General features: G+C 32.1%; 1 protein-coding gene across 1 annotated transcript in view; it reads right to left on the bottom strand.

Annotated features, from left to right (window-relative positions):
- Window positions 1-132: 132 nt before the first annotated feature.
- Window positions 133-18,571, bottom strand: part of LOC148627675 (uncharacterized) — a 33,241-nt gene continuing 14,802 nt past the window's right edge. The window contains exons 11-24 of the mRNA XM_088581979.1: window positions 14,099-14,355; window positions 13,681-13,825; window positions 12,736-12,885; window positions 11,318-11,434; window positions 10,722-10,925; window positions 9,066-9,206; window positions 7,895-8,083; window positions 7,273-7,413; window positions 6,690-6,815; window positions 5,976-6,095; window positions 5,295-5,414; window positions 4,812-4,943; window positions 4,159-4,300; window positions 133-2,782 (exon numbers count right to left, since the gene is read on the bottom strand). Of these exons, the coding sequence (XP_088438105.1) occupies window positions 2,374-2,782; window positions 4,159-4,300; window positions 4,812-4,943; window positions 5,295-5,414; window positions 5,976-6,095; window positions 6,690-6,815; window positions 7,273-7,413; window positions 7,895-8,083; window positions 9,066-9,206; window positions 10,722-10,925; window positions 11,318-11,434; window positions 12,736-12,885; window positions 13,681-13,825; window positions 14,099-14,355 (2,393 nt within the window). The 3' untranslated portion in view covers window positions 133-2,373. The remainder of the gene's footprint in view (window positions 2,783-4,158; window positions 4,301-4,811; window positions 4,944-5,294; window positions 5,415-5,975; window positions 6,096-6,689; window positions 6,816-7,272; window positions 7,414-7,894; window positions 8,084-9,065; window positions 9,207-10,721; window positions 10,926-11,317; window positions 11,435-12,735; window positions 12,886-13,680; window positions 13,826-14,098; window positions 14,356-18,571) is intronic.

The following is an 18,571-nucleotide window of genomic DNA, read 5'->3' on the forward strand; positions in this document are numbered from 1 at the left end:
AGCATTGTACATGTACCTCAAAATTGTACAACTTTTAAAAGATAATCTGTGCAATGACATGTGCATGTTGTTGAGTCATGAGCAGCCAGATTTATATCGTAGCGGAAAAGAATAAGAACTGCTTACAGAAAATCAAATCTCATCATTTATTGAAAGAAAGCAAAATAAAAATACAAAAGATTACAGAAAAGCTGATTGTAAACAATTCAAATAGGATAATAAGAGAATACGGACATTCAGTTCTAGCAGTAAAAATTACACCTCAATATATTCACATTAGCAGCATGATGAGCTGTACTTTATTGCACTCAAGTCCCCTCGCACAAAATGTTAACTTTAATCAAAACTTTCTTAGTAGAAAATTTCAATTAAATACATTTTAACATATTAAAGAGTATATGAAAAATTATGGGGACTACTACAGAAGCCAAAAGTATTATAATATAATACAGTAATAGATGCCATAGAAGGTTCTGTTGACTTTTAATCACAAAAACACACATCTCAATTTGAGATTTCCCTTAAATTTCTGAGCTCTTCATCAATTCTTCCATACAAGTTGTCACATTGTATGAATTGGGAGTTAAGACAAAAATTAAATAAATGTTCAGTTCGAAAGTTTTGTCTTGTATAGAAATGAGTGAAGTTAAAGAAATTACCTTAACTATCCAAGGTGCTTATTCTTAAGGAGGTTGACCTAGGGTGAGGGACAGAACTCTTACAAATCTTTGGAACGTTTGTGCATAGCATCTCGCATTAATCTCATCTAAGCATCAAAGTAACTTTGATTTTTTTTTTTTCAAATGAAAGCTTGAAAGGCATTGATGAAATTGAATATGATACATGTACAAACATATCTCTGATTTTAAGAGTTATGTCCCTTACCCCAGGTCTACCTCTTTAACAAGAAAAAAAATTGAAAAGTGATTAGGGTAAGGTCTTAAGGCACCGTAAATGATATTACTAGGAGAAAAAATTATTTTATATCTGAATTTCAATTGATTAAAACACATTAATAATTAAAAACAGTATTATCAACGATCAGCAAAAATACCAAAGCACCAAAACAAAGACACTGCAGACATCAAAATCCAAGCACATGGCAAAAAAATGAACACAGGAAACTGAGATGATCTACATACAAAATGAAGACAACAGAATAAAATATCATTGTATATAAAAACTAAATCTAAAGAAAACAAGACAGCACACAAAACTAAAGAACTTGCAATATGAATTTGGAGTGACATCAGGTGCACTGGAAGGGAAAGCATGTCTGATGATGCCACTAACAACTGTCACATTGCAAGGGATAAAACATGGAAGGTATCAAATTCGATGGGTTATCCATCTGTTGAAACATGAAATATATATACTAAATATATCTTATCCCATCTCTGAGATATTATTAAATCTAAACCCTGTAGGACTGCAAGATCGGGAATTCTCAGACACCCGAGGGTAAGATTTAATCGTTCTCTACGAGGCTCCTCTGAGTTAGAGAAATATTACATCTTACCCAAGTGTGTCTGAGAATTTCCAATCTTACATGAGAAAAGTGGGTGTTTGATTCTTGTTCTCACTTTGAGTTAGTTTTCGAATTGAAATGACCTGCATTTAACAGCTGATCATGAATTATCAGGCCAGTGATATTTCACTACCTGGTGTACAATTTAGGTCTAAATAACCAATCACCAATTCAATTCTTGATAAAATTATTATTTTAAAAGAATTTTGAAACATATATTCGATAATGGTAAGAAATGATCGTTCATTAACTCTTTATTCAATTGTGCCATTTTTTCTAGAAAGCGCACATATTCTGTCTCAACCCTTGGGTTAGAAAAGGAAATCTTGCAAAGATAAAAATTGAAATTTTCTTGTCTCTTTAGGAAAAAACCTTCATAGTATTGATACCAACCCAGGCTGAAGATACCCCTGTCTATTTTAACAATTTCCTCACAATACTAAGAACAGTAATGAATCAACTGTAAAACATATACACCATAATCATTTGCTCGAATATTGGCACATAGATATGGGAAGTTTACTATTGGAAAGTCAAAGTCATCACATTTGTCAAAGTTTGTGTAAAAAGAGTCTTTTGAAATGAAATGTGATTAAAATGTCCCACAATATATCGCTTTAACCCTAAAACATATAAATAAGATATAAGAATTCAATTTGGAAAGGAAAGAGGAAATGTATCTACAAATGGAATGTTGAAGTATGATCTTTTGTACTAAACAGTACATGATGAAACTGAAATGAAAATTTAAATATTCACAAATGCAACTAAGACTTAAGCAATGAATCATAAAACTAGTACATGTTGATGTTGTGAATTGGTTAATAGGAAAGAATAGTTTGTTTCTAAGGTGTAATGTTAGAACCCGTCACATACAGAAATATTTTGGACACTGCTGTACCAGAGTACCTTGTAAAACGATCTGTTATTTTCATTTTCAACTCTAGTTCAATGTCCTGTGGTCCAGAAATTCTGTATGTAAGCGACACAACAGCTTCACCGACCCCAACCTTCAGGTCAAAATACCCCCTATTTACAGGCACTGTGTCAGCTCTTAGTGGTGTCACGTTCACTACTGTTAACTCCCAGTCAAATATTTTCTCTGACGACTGAGGTCCTGACATGGCAAATAAGTCACTGGGAACTTTCACATTTTCTGGGAATGATAGGAAATTGTATGACATGGATATCGGTGCATTTATACAGTCATAATCATTCCGTCTGCAGGTGAATGAAATTCTCTTGCACCTCACACTGAAATATGAAAATGAATATAAAAATGAAACAGATCAATGGATATTACTCTCTCTCAATAAAAGTACATTATTTTTGAAAAAAAGTAATGCTCTATTGTCTTTAATATATTTATTCATGTATTACATTTTTTATTTTTTAACTTAATGTAACAGTATTGTGTATGGATATACTATTATAACACTCACTTGGAGTTGAAATATGCCCTGTGTATGAGATATTTCAAGGTCACAAATAGGATCTCCCGCTGTAAAGAATTATATGGATTCTTTATCTTTCAACAACAGAATGATATATTTTGCAAAGTAACCAAGTGAGAAAAAAGTATCAAACCACATCAAAAAGAAGAGATTAGAAACTTTCAAACCCTCAGACAGAGTTATCATTTATCAGATTCCTCTGTAGAGCACTGGGGTGGACTGAGCATCTTTGGCCTTGGGTGACAACTTTTCCAATCTAACATTCCCACTCCCTATTTTATATGCTAGGTAAGTTTCAAATTGCGGTCATATTATGTTATGATGTTGTTTTCCCGTGCAATAATCTACATGTAGCGAACTGGATGTCATGAAATTTTAGATTATTATCACTTGCTGCTAGAGGAAGCTCACTACTTAAATTGAGGTCACTGACCCCCATGGTTCTACAAAAAATGGGGCCATTAAGGGTAAAATAGATGTTTAATCAAAATTGATGTAGAAGGTTTATCTCTCATTGAATTTGACAATTCTTTTCTTAAATTTGTTTCTTATAAAATTCAGTTTTAAGAATATCTAACAGATTTTAAATAGCATTTAGCATTTTCAGTCTTTCGGGGGCCAAAGTAGGGCCCTACTCTGACAATCAATTTTTTTTTTTATTTCTGGTCAGATTTTGAAAAAAAGCAATGTATTCCTTGCAGAAAACCCTGCCTGTATTTCCAATCAGAATTGGAATATTTCTAACCATTTTTGAGTGAGAAGGGACCAAAAACATCAGTTTTCTTTAAAAGACTTCTTTAAAAAAATGTTCATCAGATTTTTATGATTTTTTGTAAATGGTACTTCTTTACAAGGGCTTTAAGAAGAATGCTATCAAATTAACACTATCATTAACCCATTTTCAATATTATGCAAGCATCCTTAAAGCAGCATATCTTACTTGAATTGAATTTCAAAATATTGTATCTAAACTAGTTGAACTTAAGTCCATGTACTTACGTGTGTCAAAAACCAATATTGTGTCCACACTTACCCAAATGAACAGAGTTCAACTGTCTGTGGTCATATCATGCTGCACTTGGTGAAGCTTTTTATTTCTTATTGATAGAAAACCAATAAACTTTTGATTCTACAAACATAAACTAGATAGTAGGTCTAAAACATTGTATACTGTACCTATTACGTCTTGGTCCAAGTGGTGTTCTTACAAAACCTGAAGGACACTGAATCTGGGGACACTTGTAGCTCCCTCTAGTGTTAAAACACATGGCTTCTTGTCCTGGGCAGTTAGCTGTGCCTTCAGTACACTCATCAACATCTAAACAAAGAGTTTGTTACACGATATGATAAATGAACTAACAAAGTATGAAAACAGGATACTATTTTTGATACTAATTTAACATGGAAAAATAGAAGTAAATGAAGAAACACAGATCAAAGGCAAAAAACAAAAAAAAATCTTTTACAGAATTATAATTGCCTTTCTTATTAACTTAAAACTGTTCAGAGCCAATTTACAAATACTTCTACCATCTCCTATGATTCAAACCCATTTGGCTATCTTACATGACAAAGTTCTGCCATGGAAATACTTAGTTGATTCCACAAATAAACAACAAAATTTATCATTAAGGATGAGCTTCATGAACAAATTAATATACCCTTTTGTGCTAATTGCAAGGTGATTGATGAGCATGCTCAATGTACACTTTTACAGAGAAACTTCATTCCTAAGCCTTGCCTCCCGGAAGTTTATGTCAGGTATGCACATCTACTACCCTGCAATTAACACAAAAAGGACTATAACTTTCAATACCAATTTAACAAACCTTGACAAGTCCTTCCATTTGACAGAGATCTCCAGCCCTCAGGACAAGAACACTGGTATGACCCTGGAAGATTGATACATTCCCCTGCACAAAGTTGCCCTCTATTTGAGAACTGGCGACACTCATCAATATCTAAAATGTAAAAAAAGTCTTAAGTTTTATTTGTCTTTATTTAACTTGGCCTAACTTTTTGTGGACCATTTTATAACAATTGATAAGTCTTTTATCATTTTATGCACTTGGTATAAGGCAGATCAAAGGAGGGACCTCTTATGCTAAAAAGGTTCGGTGGATTATATAGAAAACACTGGAAATCACTAGAGTGCACCCCTTTTTCAGAATTCCTGGATTCAACTGTTTTGTTTTTTGAAGGGCAGGACAGGAATCATAACCAGTAAATTAGCAAGAGTTTTTGGGTGAGATGCATGTATGATAATTTTAAAACTACCAAAAACTTTATTTAATTAACTTCCCTGAACTGACCTTCACATGTCCTCTGATCAACAGATAACTGGTATCCTGTATTACATGTGCAGTGGTATGAGCCTACCATGTTTACACAGCTATGCTGACATCTGTTGCTATCCTGGCATTCATCAATATCTAAAGAAAAAAATGTTGAAAGTAAAACTTATCTTTGAAACAAATAACCTATGTTCAAATTTATATTTTAGTCTTTTCTCAATAATTCATTAAAAAGCATAGAAGATAATTTGATAAGGTAAAATTTAGGTTTCAAAGCTCAGTTGGTATAAAAAGCATCTAATATCATTGGTGATATATTCATTGTGTTATGAGAGATTGTTAGTTAGATATTTGTTGATGTATACCATGGACTATAAATATAGGAATACTAGGTTGGTTTGGAATCAGAATAATTATCTGTGTGAGGTGGACCTGATTTCCTAGTAACTCTAGTTTCTGTCTGCTAGCATGTGAAAGATATGGTATGATACAATGTAGTACTTACTATACTGATAAAATTTAATAGTTGTATTGTTATTGAACTATAATCAATTAATCACTGAATCAAGCATACATAACACAATATTCAATTGACCAATTAATCAATCAATAAAACCATTTAAAAGGTTTCAACTTACTGAATATAAGTTAGTATATTGATGCATGCCATCTTCCTGTTTTAACCCAGATGATACATACCTACACACATGCGCCCCTCTTGTCTTAAGCCTGGGTTACAGTCACATCTGTAGCTTCCTGGAGTGTTAGTGCATCCTGCATTGTATGGACACACACTACCATATGCACATTCATCCACATCTACAAAAATAAAACAATGTAGCTATTATGAATTAGAGACACTTTTCATGCAAAAACAAACTAAGGAGTATTTTGAAGTGATTAAATATAATGATAGTCAGTTTGCAACCATTTGACTGCCAAATTTGTTGATCTTTGATCTTACTTTCAAATTGTAACCATCAGGACAGTCACATTTATAACTACCATCGCTGGTCAGTCAATTATCATCAGGACAGACACATTTATAACTACCATCGCTGGTCGGTCAATTATCATCAGGACAGTCACATTTGTAACTACCATCGCTGGTCAGTCAATTACCATCAGGACAGTCACAGACAAAAACAATAAATCTGTTGACATTTAATCTTACCATCACAAATACTGATGTTAGTAAGTCTGTAATTAATAGGACAATCACAGAAAAAAACTACCAGGTCTGTTGACCTTTAACCTTACTTTCACAAACCATAACAATCAGGTAAGTCACTAATAGAACTGCCAGGTCTGTTGACCTTAAACTTTACCTTCACAAACATCATTGCTATTAGGTCCATAACCATCAGGTAAGTCACTAAAAGAATTGCCAGGTCTGTTGACCTTTAACCTTACCTTCACAGACATCATTGCTAGTCAGCCTGTAACCATCAGGACAGTCACAGATAAAACTGCCTGGTCTGTTAATACATCTCTGGTCTGATGAACAGTCATCAAGTCCTCTAGCACATTCATCAATATCTATAAGAATACAGATTCAACCAATTACTGTTCAAGAAAATGATGCAAAACAATGTAAGGCACAGACCATTTTTTTTTCTTCTCGAGTAGTGGGGGGGGGGTCTTGGCACAAATTTTGTGCTAAGTTAGAAAAAATTTTCAACAGCATCTGAGTTAAAAGTTTTTTTTATGTTTTTATCATTAAGTAATGGGGAAAATATTGAATTAGAACTTTTATTCTGTCCATGGCTGTGTACACAATTTTTTGGGCTCAAATCCGGAATAATTTAATTTTTTTTCTCAAAATAATCCCAGCCCCCACCTCAGTGTAAAAAATGGTCTGTGCCTAACTCAAGACCTAACCTTTAGTCAGTGCTAAGTAGCTGATATCATTCACTATAACAACATGATCAGATAGACACACTGATGATTATACAGAATTTTATTGTTAAATTTTCAAAGTATCAACTACATGTACCTGCACAGGAGCCAGTCCTTTGATCATAGGTATATCCTGATTGACAGTTATGCTTAGGACGACATCTGTAGGCTCCATAAGTGTTCTCACAGGTTTCCATTTCCTGACAAAGATCTGGTCTCTCACTGCATTCATCTATGTCTACATAAGATAAACTAGCAAGTATAAATTATTGGGTCTTTTTAAATAGAAAGTTAGATATAAACATTGCACAATCAACTCTAAGTTAAAATTTTTAATGGAGTAAACTTTACAAAATATAATACCCTTACCAAGATAATACAACGGTAGGAGTGTTTCTTTTCTCTAGCATAATTCCACTTTAGGATCTTTTTGTGCCTTATCCCATTTTGTAAGTCAAATTTATCCCTCCTTAGCAAATTGAGTGGAAAAAATACTGATCTAAACATGCTTTTAACATCCTATGACTCAAAAAAAACTAAAGATACAAACTGATGTCTTTGTGAGTACCAGGCCCCAGTGCCACAAAACTACAAAAATTACTTAATCTGAGAAAATTCTTAACAGTTTGTTTCGTCATCAATTTAAAAAACTTTGGTCGGAGTTAAGTATTTTTTTAGTTTTGTGGCCCCACGGCCTGAAATATACTATATGTACTAACCTTTACACATTCCCCTGGAGTCAGCCCGAAGTCCCCGCCTACAGTTAACCCTTTCACACTGGCCTGACCTAGGGTTAAATCTATATCCTGAAGGACACTGTTTGGCCGTACATCTAAACGATCCCTCGATGTTAATACAATCATAGCCATTACCACAGTTATTTGTACCAAGTTCACATTCATCAACATCTAAAATAAAAATTTGAATTATCAGTATAGATTGAGATATTTTTTTAAAATATAAAGAAGTATTGTTCTATATGAGAACAATAAGTGAAAGCTAAGTCCACTCCACATCAATACTGGAAGCAAGTATTTGTAAATTAATTGATAGTACAGCAAACAGTATTATCTATCACACTGATTTATTGCAAGGTTTTTATTAAGTCTACATTTTATAAGCTCCAAGTCTGAAATTCAACCATATTTTTTTTTACATTTTCAGCTATTAACTTAATTATAAACAGTTTCCATAGTTTTGGATAATAAATGTTAACTAGGCAATGTTGTTTAAAATATACAAAATAATTCTGAACAATTAGCTGAATCCTCTCTCACTTGACTTGTTTTTCATCTTTCACTTATATTCAGACACAATTACTGTTTGCAAACTACATGTATTTTTAACCAAGTTCAAGATAACAATTTTAACAGCCACTTACATTGTATTACTTCTGAGGTACTGGTTAACTAAACAATTTTGCTATGTTACTGGGTTTGTTTTTGTTTTTGTTTTTATTTCTATTATCAAAATTTCCCATACCTTATTTTGTGTGTTGTATCACTTGAAATGTATAAAGAGAGGATGAGATCTCTTAAAAAGTGCATGCAATCTTTCTGTATCTTTACACAGGTATTTGATCCATGGTTGTATTGTCCCAATTTAAAAAAACTACTGGTATGTTTTTTTCAATTGACTTATTTTAGTACATCTTTGTAAACTTTTTGGTATTTGTTTTTTATTAAAAGTGATCTTTATTTTTCCAATATTACCACAAAAACCAAATAAAATCAATGCAATACTGCAAAGCATATTCAAATTTCATTTTTACCTTGAACAGTACTGCCTAGAAACTTCAGCAGAATAACAAACAGACAGTTACAATTAAATTAGTGTCACTATAGGTCAGGAACAAAATATATACCAGTAAGTTCAAATAAGATATCTCACCAATACAAGTTTGTGTTTCTTCATCTAATGAGTAGCCTGTACCACAACCAACAATACGTCGGCAAGAGTAGGATCCCTCATTATTCTCACATCTTTGTTCTGCTGTACATGTATCTATCTTCAGGGCACACTCATCAATATCTAAATAAACAAGTTGTATACTTTTTCTAAGGAAGCAACCATTTGATTTTAATTGGGGATTAGGATAAAATTTTGAATAAAAAAGAATGACAGTGATGTTTGATTGAAGAACTCCAAGATGAACAATTGGATAAATCCAGGACAGGCTAAAGGTAAAAATTAAATATTCAGGTCAAGAAATATACTAAAAAAAAATTCAGGACACAAATTTGATCCTACCCCTCTCCCTAGAAATCAAATGGTTGCTTTGTAAATATAATGTTACACCTACACGGTCAGTTTTTTGTTGTTGTGAAGGCAATGGGAACTACTTACCTTTCTCTTTACACAGGAGTAAAGATACTTTTCAGTATATTTGAAATGACCTAGTAGTTCCAATTGGCTGTGAAAGAAATTTTGTGTGGGTTTTTCAAAATTTTGTTAGTTTGCTGAGTTTTGAATATGGCCTCTATTTTGATCAAACATTTCACTTTTCATTGGACATTTCAGTTTGTTTCATACCACGAAAAAAAAACTTAACTTAGAAAATTGGTACACGACAAACAAAATTTCTTCCACAGTATTTAAGTTACAAAAGTAAAAAAAATAGCCATAATAGAAAATTTGCATTAGCCATACTGTTATAGAAAGAAGGCATAGTCAAGTTCTGTGACTAATGTCTTATGTATTTGAATAGGCCATCCTACAAATTTAATTAGCCACATTCAAGCTCATCTAGCATTTGGCTTTGTGGCAACCTTCTACCACTAGCAGTTTTTTGTGTCTTATGTCCATTTTCAGAATGTATGATTCAGCTGTATTGATTTTCATTGAAATCTATCGAACAGTAATGAAAGTAAAGTGCTTCAAATCCATTCTGACTAGACTGACAAACTGAATGATTTCAAGACATTCCTCTAGCACAAAATATAATGTTTATTTAAGCCTTTGTCTTTTACATTCATTTATGGATAACCTCACTGTACAACCTACACCCAAGATTTATGGGACTGTAAATTTATGAGTTTGCATTTATTGTAGCAATTTTGTGCTTCTATTACCTTTTGATCATTTACACATGTAGATTAATTTGTTACTTCATTTCAAAGTGTTAAAAAACCTTTTAATGAGTTGAAGTCATGATACCATAAGTTTTGGGATAGACCCTTTTGTGGTAAGTTGTTGAGCATGCTCAATATACACTTCCGCGAGGTAGGGCTTGGGTAAAACAAAAGAATTTTCCTCGCGGGAAGTGTATATTCAGCATGCTCTACACATGCTCATCAACTACCTCAACCTTAGCAAAAAAGGGTCTATTATAATGTGGTAACATAACCGTGATTTTGTGATACAAGACGTAATTGTTGTTCTAGTTTTTGTGACATGGGGAAAAATCTTGTTCCCTTTACACAGTATATGTTCAAAACATGAGGTTTAATAATTGTGACTGCAACCCTAATAAAAGTATCTCAATTCTTTCCATTTACAGTATATAAATGTGACAATAGACATCTTACAGACATGTTGATAATTTACCTTCACAAGCTAATGTCACTACATTGAAGTCATATCCCCTTGTACACTGTCTTTTAGTAACACACTGCCTGGTCTCTGGGTTCAAAGCTGTCCCCTCAGGACATGATTGTATAAGAATAGGTTCACATCGGTAGGTTCCTTCATAGTTGACACACTGTAGTTCTCCAGTACAGTTGTGCAGTCCCTCCCTACATTCATCTCTATCTATCATGAAGAAGAAAGAGCTAGTGAGTGAAAGACTGGTGAGTCAGTACTCATAAATGTAGAAATCCAACTCATTCAATCATAGTAAGACACTACCAGTTTCATGCTCGACTGATTAAGATTACACACAAAATTTACTATTGTTTTACTACTTTGGTTTAGCAATTATGCAATGCCCTCTACATGCAAACAAAACATTGACACATTTTATTTTTCACACTGTTACTGTTTTTTTTTTTTACATTCTTTTTTAAACAATTTGAAGTAGGCAATATTTGCTTAATTGTTTGTATTTCTATATCCTTCAACAAAGTCGAGAAAAATTACATTATATCTTATAAAGAAAAGGAGTCAAAGGTATTGTTCTGAATGACTATCTTCTCATTAAATACCTAGACAAGATCTCCCATCTGACTGTAATACATATCCAGAGTTACACTGACAATTGACACCAGTCTCTGTGTTTACACAGAGTTGTTGACAGGGGTTGTAGACACTACATCTGATACCTGTAAAATAAATTGAGGTTCTGTAGCAATTATACATATTTTAGTTATCTCCATTTACCAACACTTCTGTAAATATACTAACTTTTTTTTTCAAATCAGTGATGAAAATTAAGAATATGACATTCAAAAACATTGTGTATTTTAGAAATGATGAGGTGTGTCCCTTCTTATTTTTTCAAAAAGAAGCAAGCAAAAAAAAAAATATGAAAAAGTCACATAGAGGTCCAGTAAGCACTTTCAAAGTACATTGAAGGTGAACATATGCAAGAAAGCACTTGAAAATATTGATGGTTCAGTTTAACACTGGTTATTTCTGTTCCTAGTGACAAAAACAAATGTTCTTTATTTTACCAAATATACTTTAAATCAAGATATTTGAAATGCTACTTGATACATGAAATGGATTAGACAATGTCTGCATGTTACTTTGATCAGATAGTGACAGTGACAGTTAGTACACAGACTTAATACCCAAGCATTGGTTTGTACAAAATGAAGAACTAATTAGAGCTAATTGTTTAGTATAAGTCCCATTCTGTGTTGAACACAGAAAAAAAAACTGCAGCATGTGTTTATGGAAACATGTATTTGAGACAGCTACAACAATTTAAACTTTGTACATATAATAACATATACTTTCAAAAATCGTACATTTTTCAAATACGAAATCCTATTTAAAATATGATTTTTATTTATATGTTTTCATGAATTAAATTGAGTACTACTCAGCATATGTTTTTAATTGTTTTCATGTTGTTCCTAAACATGTGAAAAACGTGATAAACATACGTTTTTCATGTGTTTTTTAAAAACATATAAATAACAGATGCTGCAATTTTTCCAATGTAGATGATACCCTTCTTATTTTTATCCACAGAATGTAACTACCATTTTATGTATGTTTTCTCATAATTTTGCATTGCCATTGTAAAGATATTTTAAAATACTGCAGAAAATTAAATTGGTTTTGTCAATAAGCAACAATACTCTTATCATTAAATTATTTGACATAAGCACCAACCATTTTATTAGTGAAGGAAAGGGGAGGGGGCACTCAGATTAAAAAAAAAAGTTATTCCAAATTTTTCTTCTTATTTTTGTTTTACTCTGCCGTGAACAAATAAGAGAATAATGATTTACTCCCATTACTACCAATGTAGATTTCCAATTAAAAAAAATCGACCCCAAATGTGCTGAAAAAAAAAAAAAAACAAAGCCATCGAGAAGAAAATAGTATGTGCCTTAAAACAGGTTCCTTATTAAACAATATGATTTGAGAGTGATCTTCCCTTTACACTTACGTCTATCCTGATCTCTGATACATGTTGATTGGTCATTATGTAAGCTATACCCTTCCGGACATTCACAACGGTAACTACCAACTGTGTTGACACAGATATGACTACAGAGCTTGTTTTTATATAGTTCACATTCATCTATATCATCAGTGTCTGAAAGAAATGTATTACAGATAAAAAACACAAATGGTGAAGTTCCTTGTAGTACATAGAGGAAAAAAGAAACTTATACTCTTTAAATGAAAAAAAAATTAAACCAGACATATTCTACAGCTCTTTTCAATTAAAGAGGAGACCTAGAATAAGGGACATAACTCTTGAAATCAGTGAAATGTTTGCATCATATTCAATTTCAACAAAGCCTATTATGCTTTCTTTTGAAATAGAATGAAATCAACCGATGTTACTTTGATGCTTAGTTGAGATTGATGTAAAATGCTTTACATAAATGTCCAAATGATTTGAAAGGGTGATGTCCCTTACCCTAGGTCTACCTCTTTCATATCAATGTATTTTGAATATGAGAAAACTGTACACTCCTTTACCCAAACAAAATTTTCAGTTTCAAAAGGGGTTTGGTTAGTTAAGGTTTCACTGTAATTCCTAGCCTAGAGACATAATTGATTGTTTGGAAGTACCAGTACACAAAATGTATTTTCAGGCAAACACTCTCTTAAATCTATGATATTTATTTTTATTTTGTAAGAGGTCTTCCCCAATTATGTTATTAGAAAATCATCATGGGAATTGTAGCATGCTCAAAGAATGACATAGGTTGAATTTAAAGGCACATCTTATCATCAAATTGCATGTTGCAGTTTTTTGTTAAAATAAGTTTAACCTTTTCTTATATTTTTGCTTAAATTCATTCAATTGAAAACAAGTTCAAATATGAAACTAAATCTTTGAGTATGTATTTTGTTACTCAATCCAACCAATATCACTAACCAGTTAAATTGTTGGCACCAGGTCCAAGGCAGCATTCCTTGTAAACCTGATCACATGGACCTCCAAATTCTTCTTTCCTCAGGAGATTACAATCCCCACCCATAGATCTGGCTGCTATACCTACTCTACAGCAATGGCAACATTCCTAAAGTGAAGAAAACAAACCAAGCATATCAAGGTACCAGACACCTTCTAATATATTCACAGTGTAGACAACCAGGGAAATATTGTTTCTTTACAATTCATAACAAAGCAAATCAACTGTCATCAGATCCCAAATGTATAGAAGCTAAAAATACATATACTTCTTTTCCAATTTCTTATTTTTTTTTGGCAAGAAAAGAACTGACATTTTCCAAGGATATTAGATCATAAGCCATGAGTGAATAAAAAATTCTGTTAACATTACTTATGGTACCTTATACTGTTCAGATCCAAACACATCATCTCTTATAGCACAGAAACTGTTTTCTGCAGCATCTTTTTTGCCATTCTCACACTGAGCTCTGTGTTTCTGCTTCATACAACAGACTTCTAACAAGGCAAGACAACTCCGCTGATCATCTTGGTGGATATTAGTTATAGCACTGGGATAATTATCACAACGATCACTGGTAGATGCCCACTGAGTTCCCAAGACACAGCATCTCAACAGCAAATTTGTGTCCACACCAGCTAAAATAGTTAATATTTCAATTACACCCCTATAAATTCTGATATTTTGAAGGGTAGCAATGTGTAATTAAAGTAGCTTGTTTTCTGTATGAGTATGACAAAGCTCAGTACATATGTTGCTCATTTAAGAATGTCTGTTCTAATAATACCAGCGTTTTCCATTCAAAATATGGGAAAGAAAAAGTGTGTATATTTTTAACTTGTAACACTTATCTAAGATTTCTAAGAATATGATTTAAAAAGTTTTGCCTTAAGTATTTCATTTTAAGTGAACTAATTGGTCAATAATTGAGTAAAGGAAGAATTTTAGAAAATATTTATTAGAAAGGTTAATGAAACCAAGCACAAAACTTATTTTATACTAATAATTAGAAAGAACCGGTTTTTTGTCTTGTCCAGGGCCTAATCTTGACATCAGTGACAAGGAGAAGCTTTTGTAAATTCTGTTTGAAAAAAAAAAAAAAAAAAAAACAATATTGACATTTTTGCCCATGTAATCTATTACATAAACTTCTCCCTGTCAGACAAAAGGGAGAAGTGAGCACTAACAAGAAATTTCTGCTCATATCTCCCTCTAAATTGAGCCCTGTTGTCTTGGCTGTTCTACACAACTAATTATTACAAAACTATAAAGCAGATATTGATGATTTATTAATTAAGTTAGTGATGAAAAAGCCTTTTCTTTTTTTTTTGCCTACACTAACAAGGGGAATGTAATGCCCCTTTTTTAGGTGTACGAGTTATATGATGGTTGAATCAACAACACTGTTTAATTGGTGTCTTGTTTAACATTCATTATAAAAATGTTTTAAAGTATTTGTATACCAACACATATAATCAGAAAACATGTGATTCAACCTCAGTAACTACTTTCTTTCTAATTCGTATAAAAGCTTAAAACAATCTAAAAGATATCGCAAATTAGACTTGTAATTTTCCAAATATGGTAAAAATATTGCAGCACTTCTGTATCTATGGTATGATGTCTTAGGATATTGAATGAATATATTCTGAAGTAAAGTGTATGGTAATTGATATGGTTTGTATTAAAGTGGTTTTAATCAGTAGATCATATGTTAAATATGGAGTCAGCTTACCTTCAGATATTTGGTATGTCACACTAAATATTGCAAATACAAAAAATAACATCATTACAAGTTAAATAATGAAACAGTAAATCCCTAAATTGTATGCACTGGTCAAAAAGATGCAACTTTTAAAATCCTCCCTCCCTTTATCTCAATTATTTTAATATCCACTTGAATCTGTAAAGATTTGGAGGAAATTTAAGACAAGTATATCTTGGAAGGCTTATTTAAGGGTAATAAGAGAATACATATCATATCTTGGCATGTGTGATAAATCTATCTAATTATATGACAATAAAGACTCATTAGTAAAAGTGTGGGAATTAGATAGCTGTCTGGGGGCAGTGTCAATTTCTGATCAGTGACCAGAATACATTTTAAAATTAGTTTTTACAATGTTTGTCATTACACTTGATTTACTTGCAAATATTTAAAGGATGTAAAAAATCTTTAATCAAATAATTTGACTCCTAGAAAGAAATAATATAAAGTTATACTACACTAAAATTTATACTGTATGAACAAACAAACAAAAATTTAAATTAAAAAAAATACTGAGATTTAGTTTTTGTTCAGGGAATACCAACATTTGTGATATGTGGAATGCTTTACATTCATAATTCAACATCATATTTATACAAAGATAAAGATGATGCTCATGTGAAATAAATCCTAAAGTAAAAAAGTAATCTAGAATCACATATATAAAAAAATTGTATCCTTCTTAGACTTCTTTTAAATTCAATTTTATAATTTTCCTTGTAGACAGTGATTTCAAATCTTAAAAATATCAAATATAAACAGATTATTGTTGTTATTTTTATTTTATTAAAACAACTATATAGCCTAGTAACATATATACCAGCCAACTGCCCTTTGTGTACCCCTAACATCATTTTAGAGTGGGAATAGTTTTATTCTTGTGACATCAGACACTTTACGTAAATTGAGTACAAAGTGTCTGATCTAGTCAATGAGTAACGATACACTGACCCAAATTTAGATCAATCAGGAAAACATCATTTCTTCACAGAAGTTGATCATATCAACTTTCAAAATATCTTGATATAAATTACATATACATGTACAAAATTTTCAATATTTGTTATCCTTTTTAAAGGAAAAATGTATCAATTAAGAGTACAGCCAATTAAGGCTTATATAGATAAGGCAGGTTTATGTTGTTAATAAAGAGCTAACTGTCTCTATGAGGTTATTTATAGTAAGCATATGCTTAGAATTTGATTGGTTGTTATTTTTAGTTTTTGAAGGAAAAAACAGAAAAAAAACAATCATCACCACTTGGCTCTGACTTTGATCTAAGACTTTGAAATCTCAAAAGGTCTAAAGGTTAAGTATCAAAGTTTTGTCAAAATCTGTCAGTGTTTATGAATTTGTGAAAACAGAATTAGCTGATCGAAGTTTAACCTCATAAGGCAGAAATTTCATGAATTTCAGGGTGAGAAATTTTTATCAAACTAACAATCCAAGATTTCAACTTATGTAACACACACTTTTGGATCATTATGTGCAGCTCACAAAAGCAATAGGTATGTATGTAACCCCACTTGGACACATTCTGATGATGAGCCAACCAGTCATCACTCTTTCTCCTATACCCAGCATGCATGAGGAAGAAGCATGCAGTGACTACCGATTTTACATTCTTTGGTAGGACTCAGCTGGGGATTAAACCTCCTGCACTGAGGGGAGCACACTACCACACGACCACCAAGGCAGTGTAGATAGACAGAAGGAAGGATGGAAGAAATAAGTGATGGATGGATGTAGGATACAATATATCCCTCATCCAACTTCCTTAACAAGGGAAAATTTGTACAGTTGTCCAAAATATTACTTGTATTCACAAAGTTCTATCCAATCATAAAAAAATTATGAAATCTTTTTAAAATACAGGATAATTCAAATCAGTGGCAACTTAAAAAATAACTAAAAACCCTTGATTTTCAAAAGAGAATGACTCTTTGAATGTCTTGCTCTGACCTTAACCTTTGACCTTAAAAGTCATAGGAGGTCAAGATTTTCTTAAACTGAATATATTTGTATTTAACATGTTGGGTAAAATGAAATCTTGAAGGATTTTGATTATAGTGTTCCCAAGAATTGTTAAAAATAGATATCATTTTTTTTCAGTAAAAACCTGCCTAAACTGAACCCTGAATTTCTGTCTAAACACTTTTTAAAGTCCCTATATACCAATTTTAATGTATTTTGAACCTTGCTTAACTGAACCAATTTTAAAGTCAAAGGGTTCAGTTAAGGAGGTAGGAAGTAGACCTAGGGTAAGGGACACAACTCTTACAAATCATTGAAATGTTTGTATTCAGTATTTTAGATAAATGTCATATAAGCATCAAATTAACTTTGACTGATTTCATTCAATTTCAAATGAAAGCTTGATAGGCTATAGTAAAATTGATTAAGATACAAGCATATCACTGATTTCAAGAGTTATGTACCTTACCATAGGTTTACCTCTTTAAAACTGGTTTCACTGTATCATATACAACAAGAAAAAAGAAAGTACCCAGAGGGATGGACTCAGCATACACTCCCTGAAATTAAAAAAAAAAAAAAATATTGCATAAAATCTTGACTTTTAGTTTTTTTCTCCCTAGCGTCGCTTGCTCTTCACTTCTGCTTATGCCCCTCTATCTGATTCCACCCCTGGTGCATGCAAACATTTTAACCCACTGTTTTGTACTGTTACACATTACTTTAAGTGATATGATTTTTTTATCTTCAGAGCACTGAACATTAATTAACCAAGTTAACTATTGACAGGAAGTACAAGTAATTCACTTCAAGCACCACTTTAGATTTGAACAGATTATCTGATAAATTAAATGAGAAACCACATCAAACATATTCTCAAACTTGTTTTGAAAAAAAAATATATCTAAGATGCCCTGCTTGACAAACAATACTATACTGCAAAAATATTTGTGTTTGACTTACATGTAGAAACCCCATTGCATAATATTGAAGTTGATAGGAATAAAATGTTCCTCAAAGGATGCCCTGCTTGCATATATTATGTATGACAACTGTCTATATATATATACCGGTATATATATATATATATATATATATATATAGTTACTTTC

Source organism: Perna viridis, chromosome 1, assembly GCF_037379345.1.
Source record: "Perna viridis isolate PV_CMFRI_1.1 ecotype Kerala chromosome 1, ASM3737934v1, whole genome shotgun sequence".
Taxonomy (NCBI): Eukaryota; Metazoa; Mollusca; class Bivalvia; order Mytilida; family Mytilidae; genus Perna; species Perna viridis.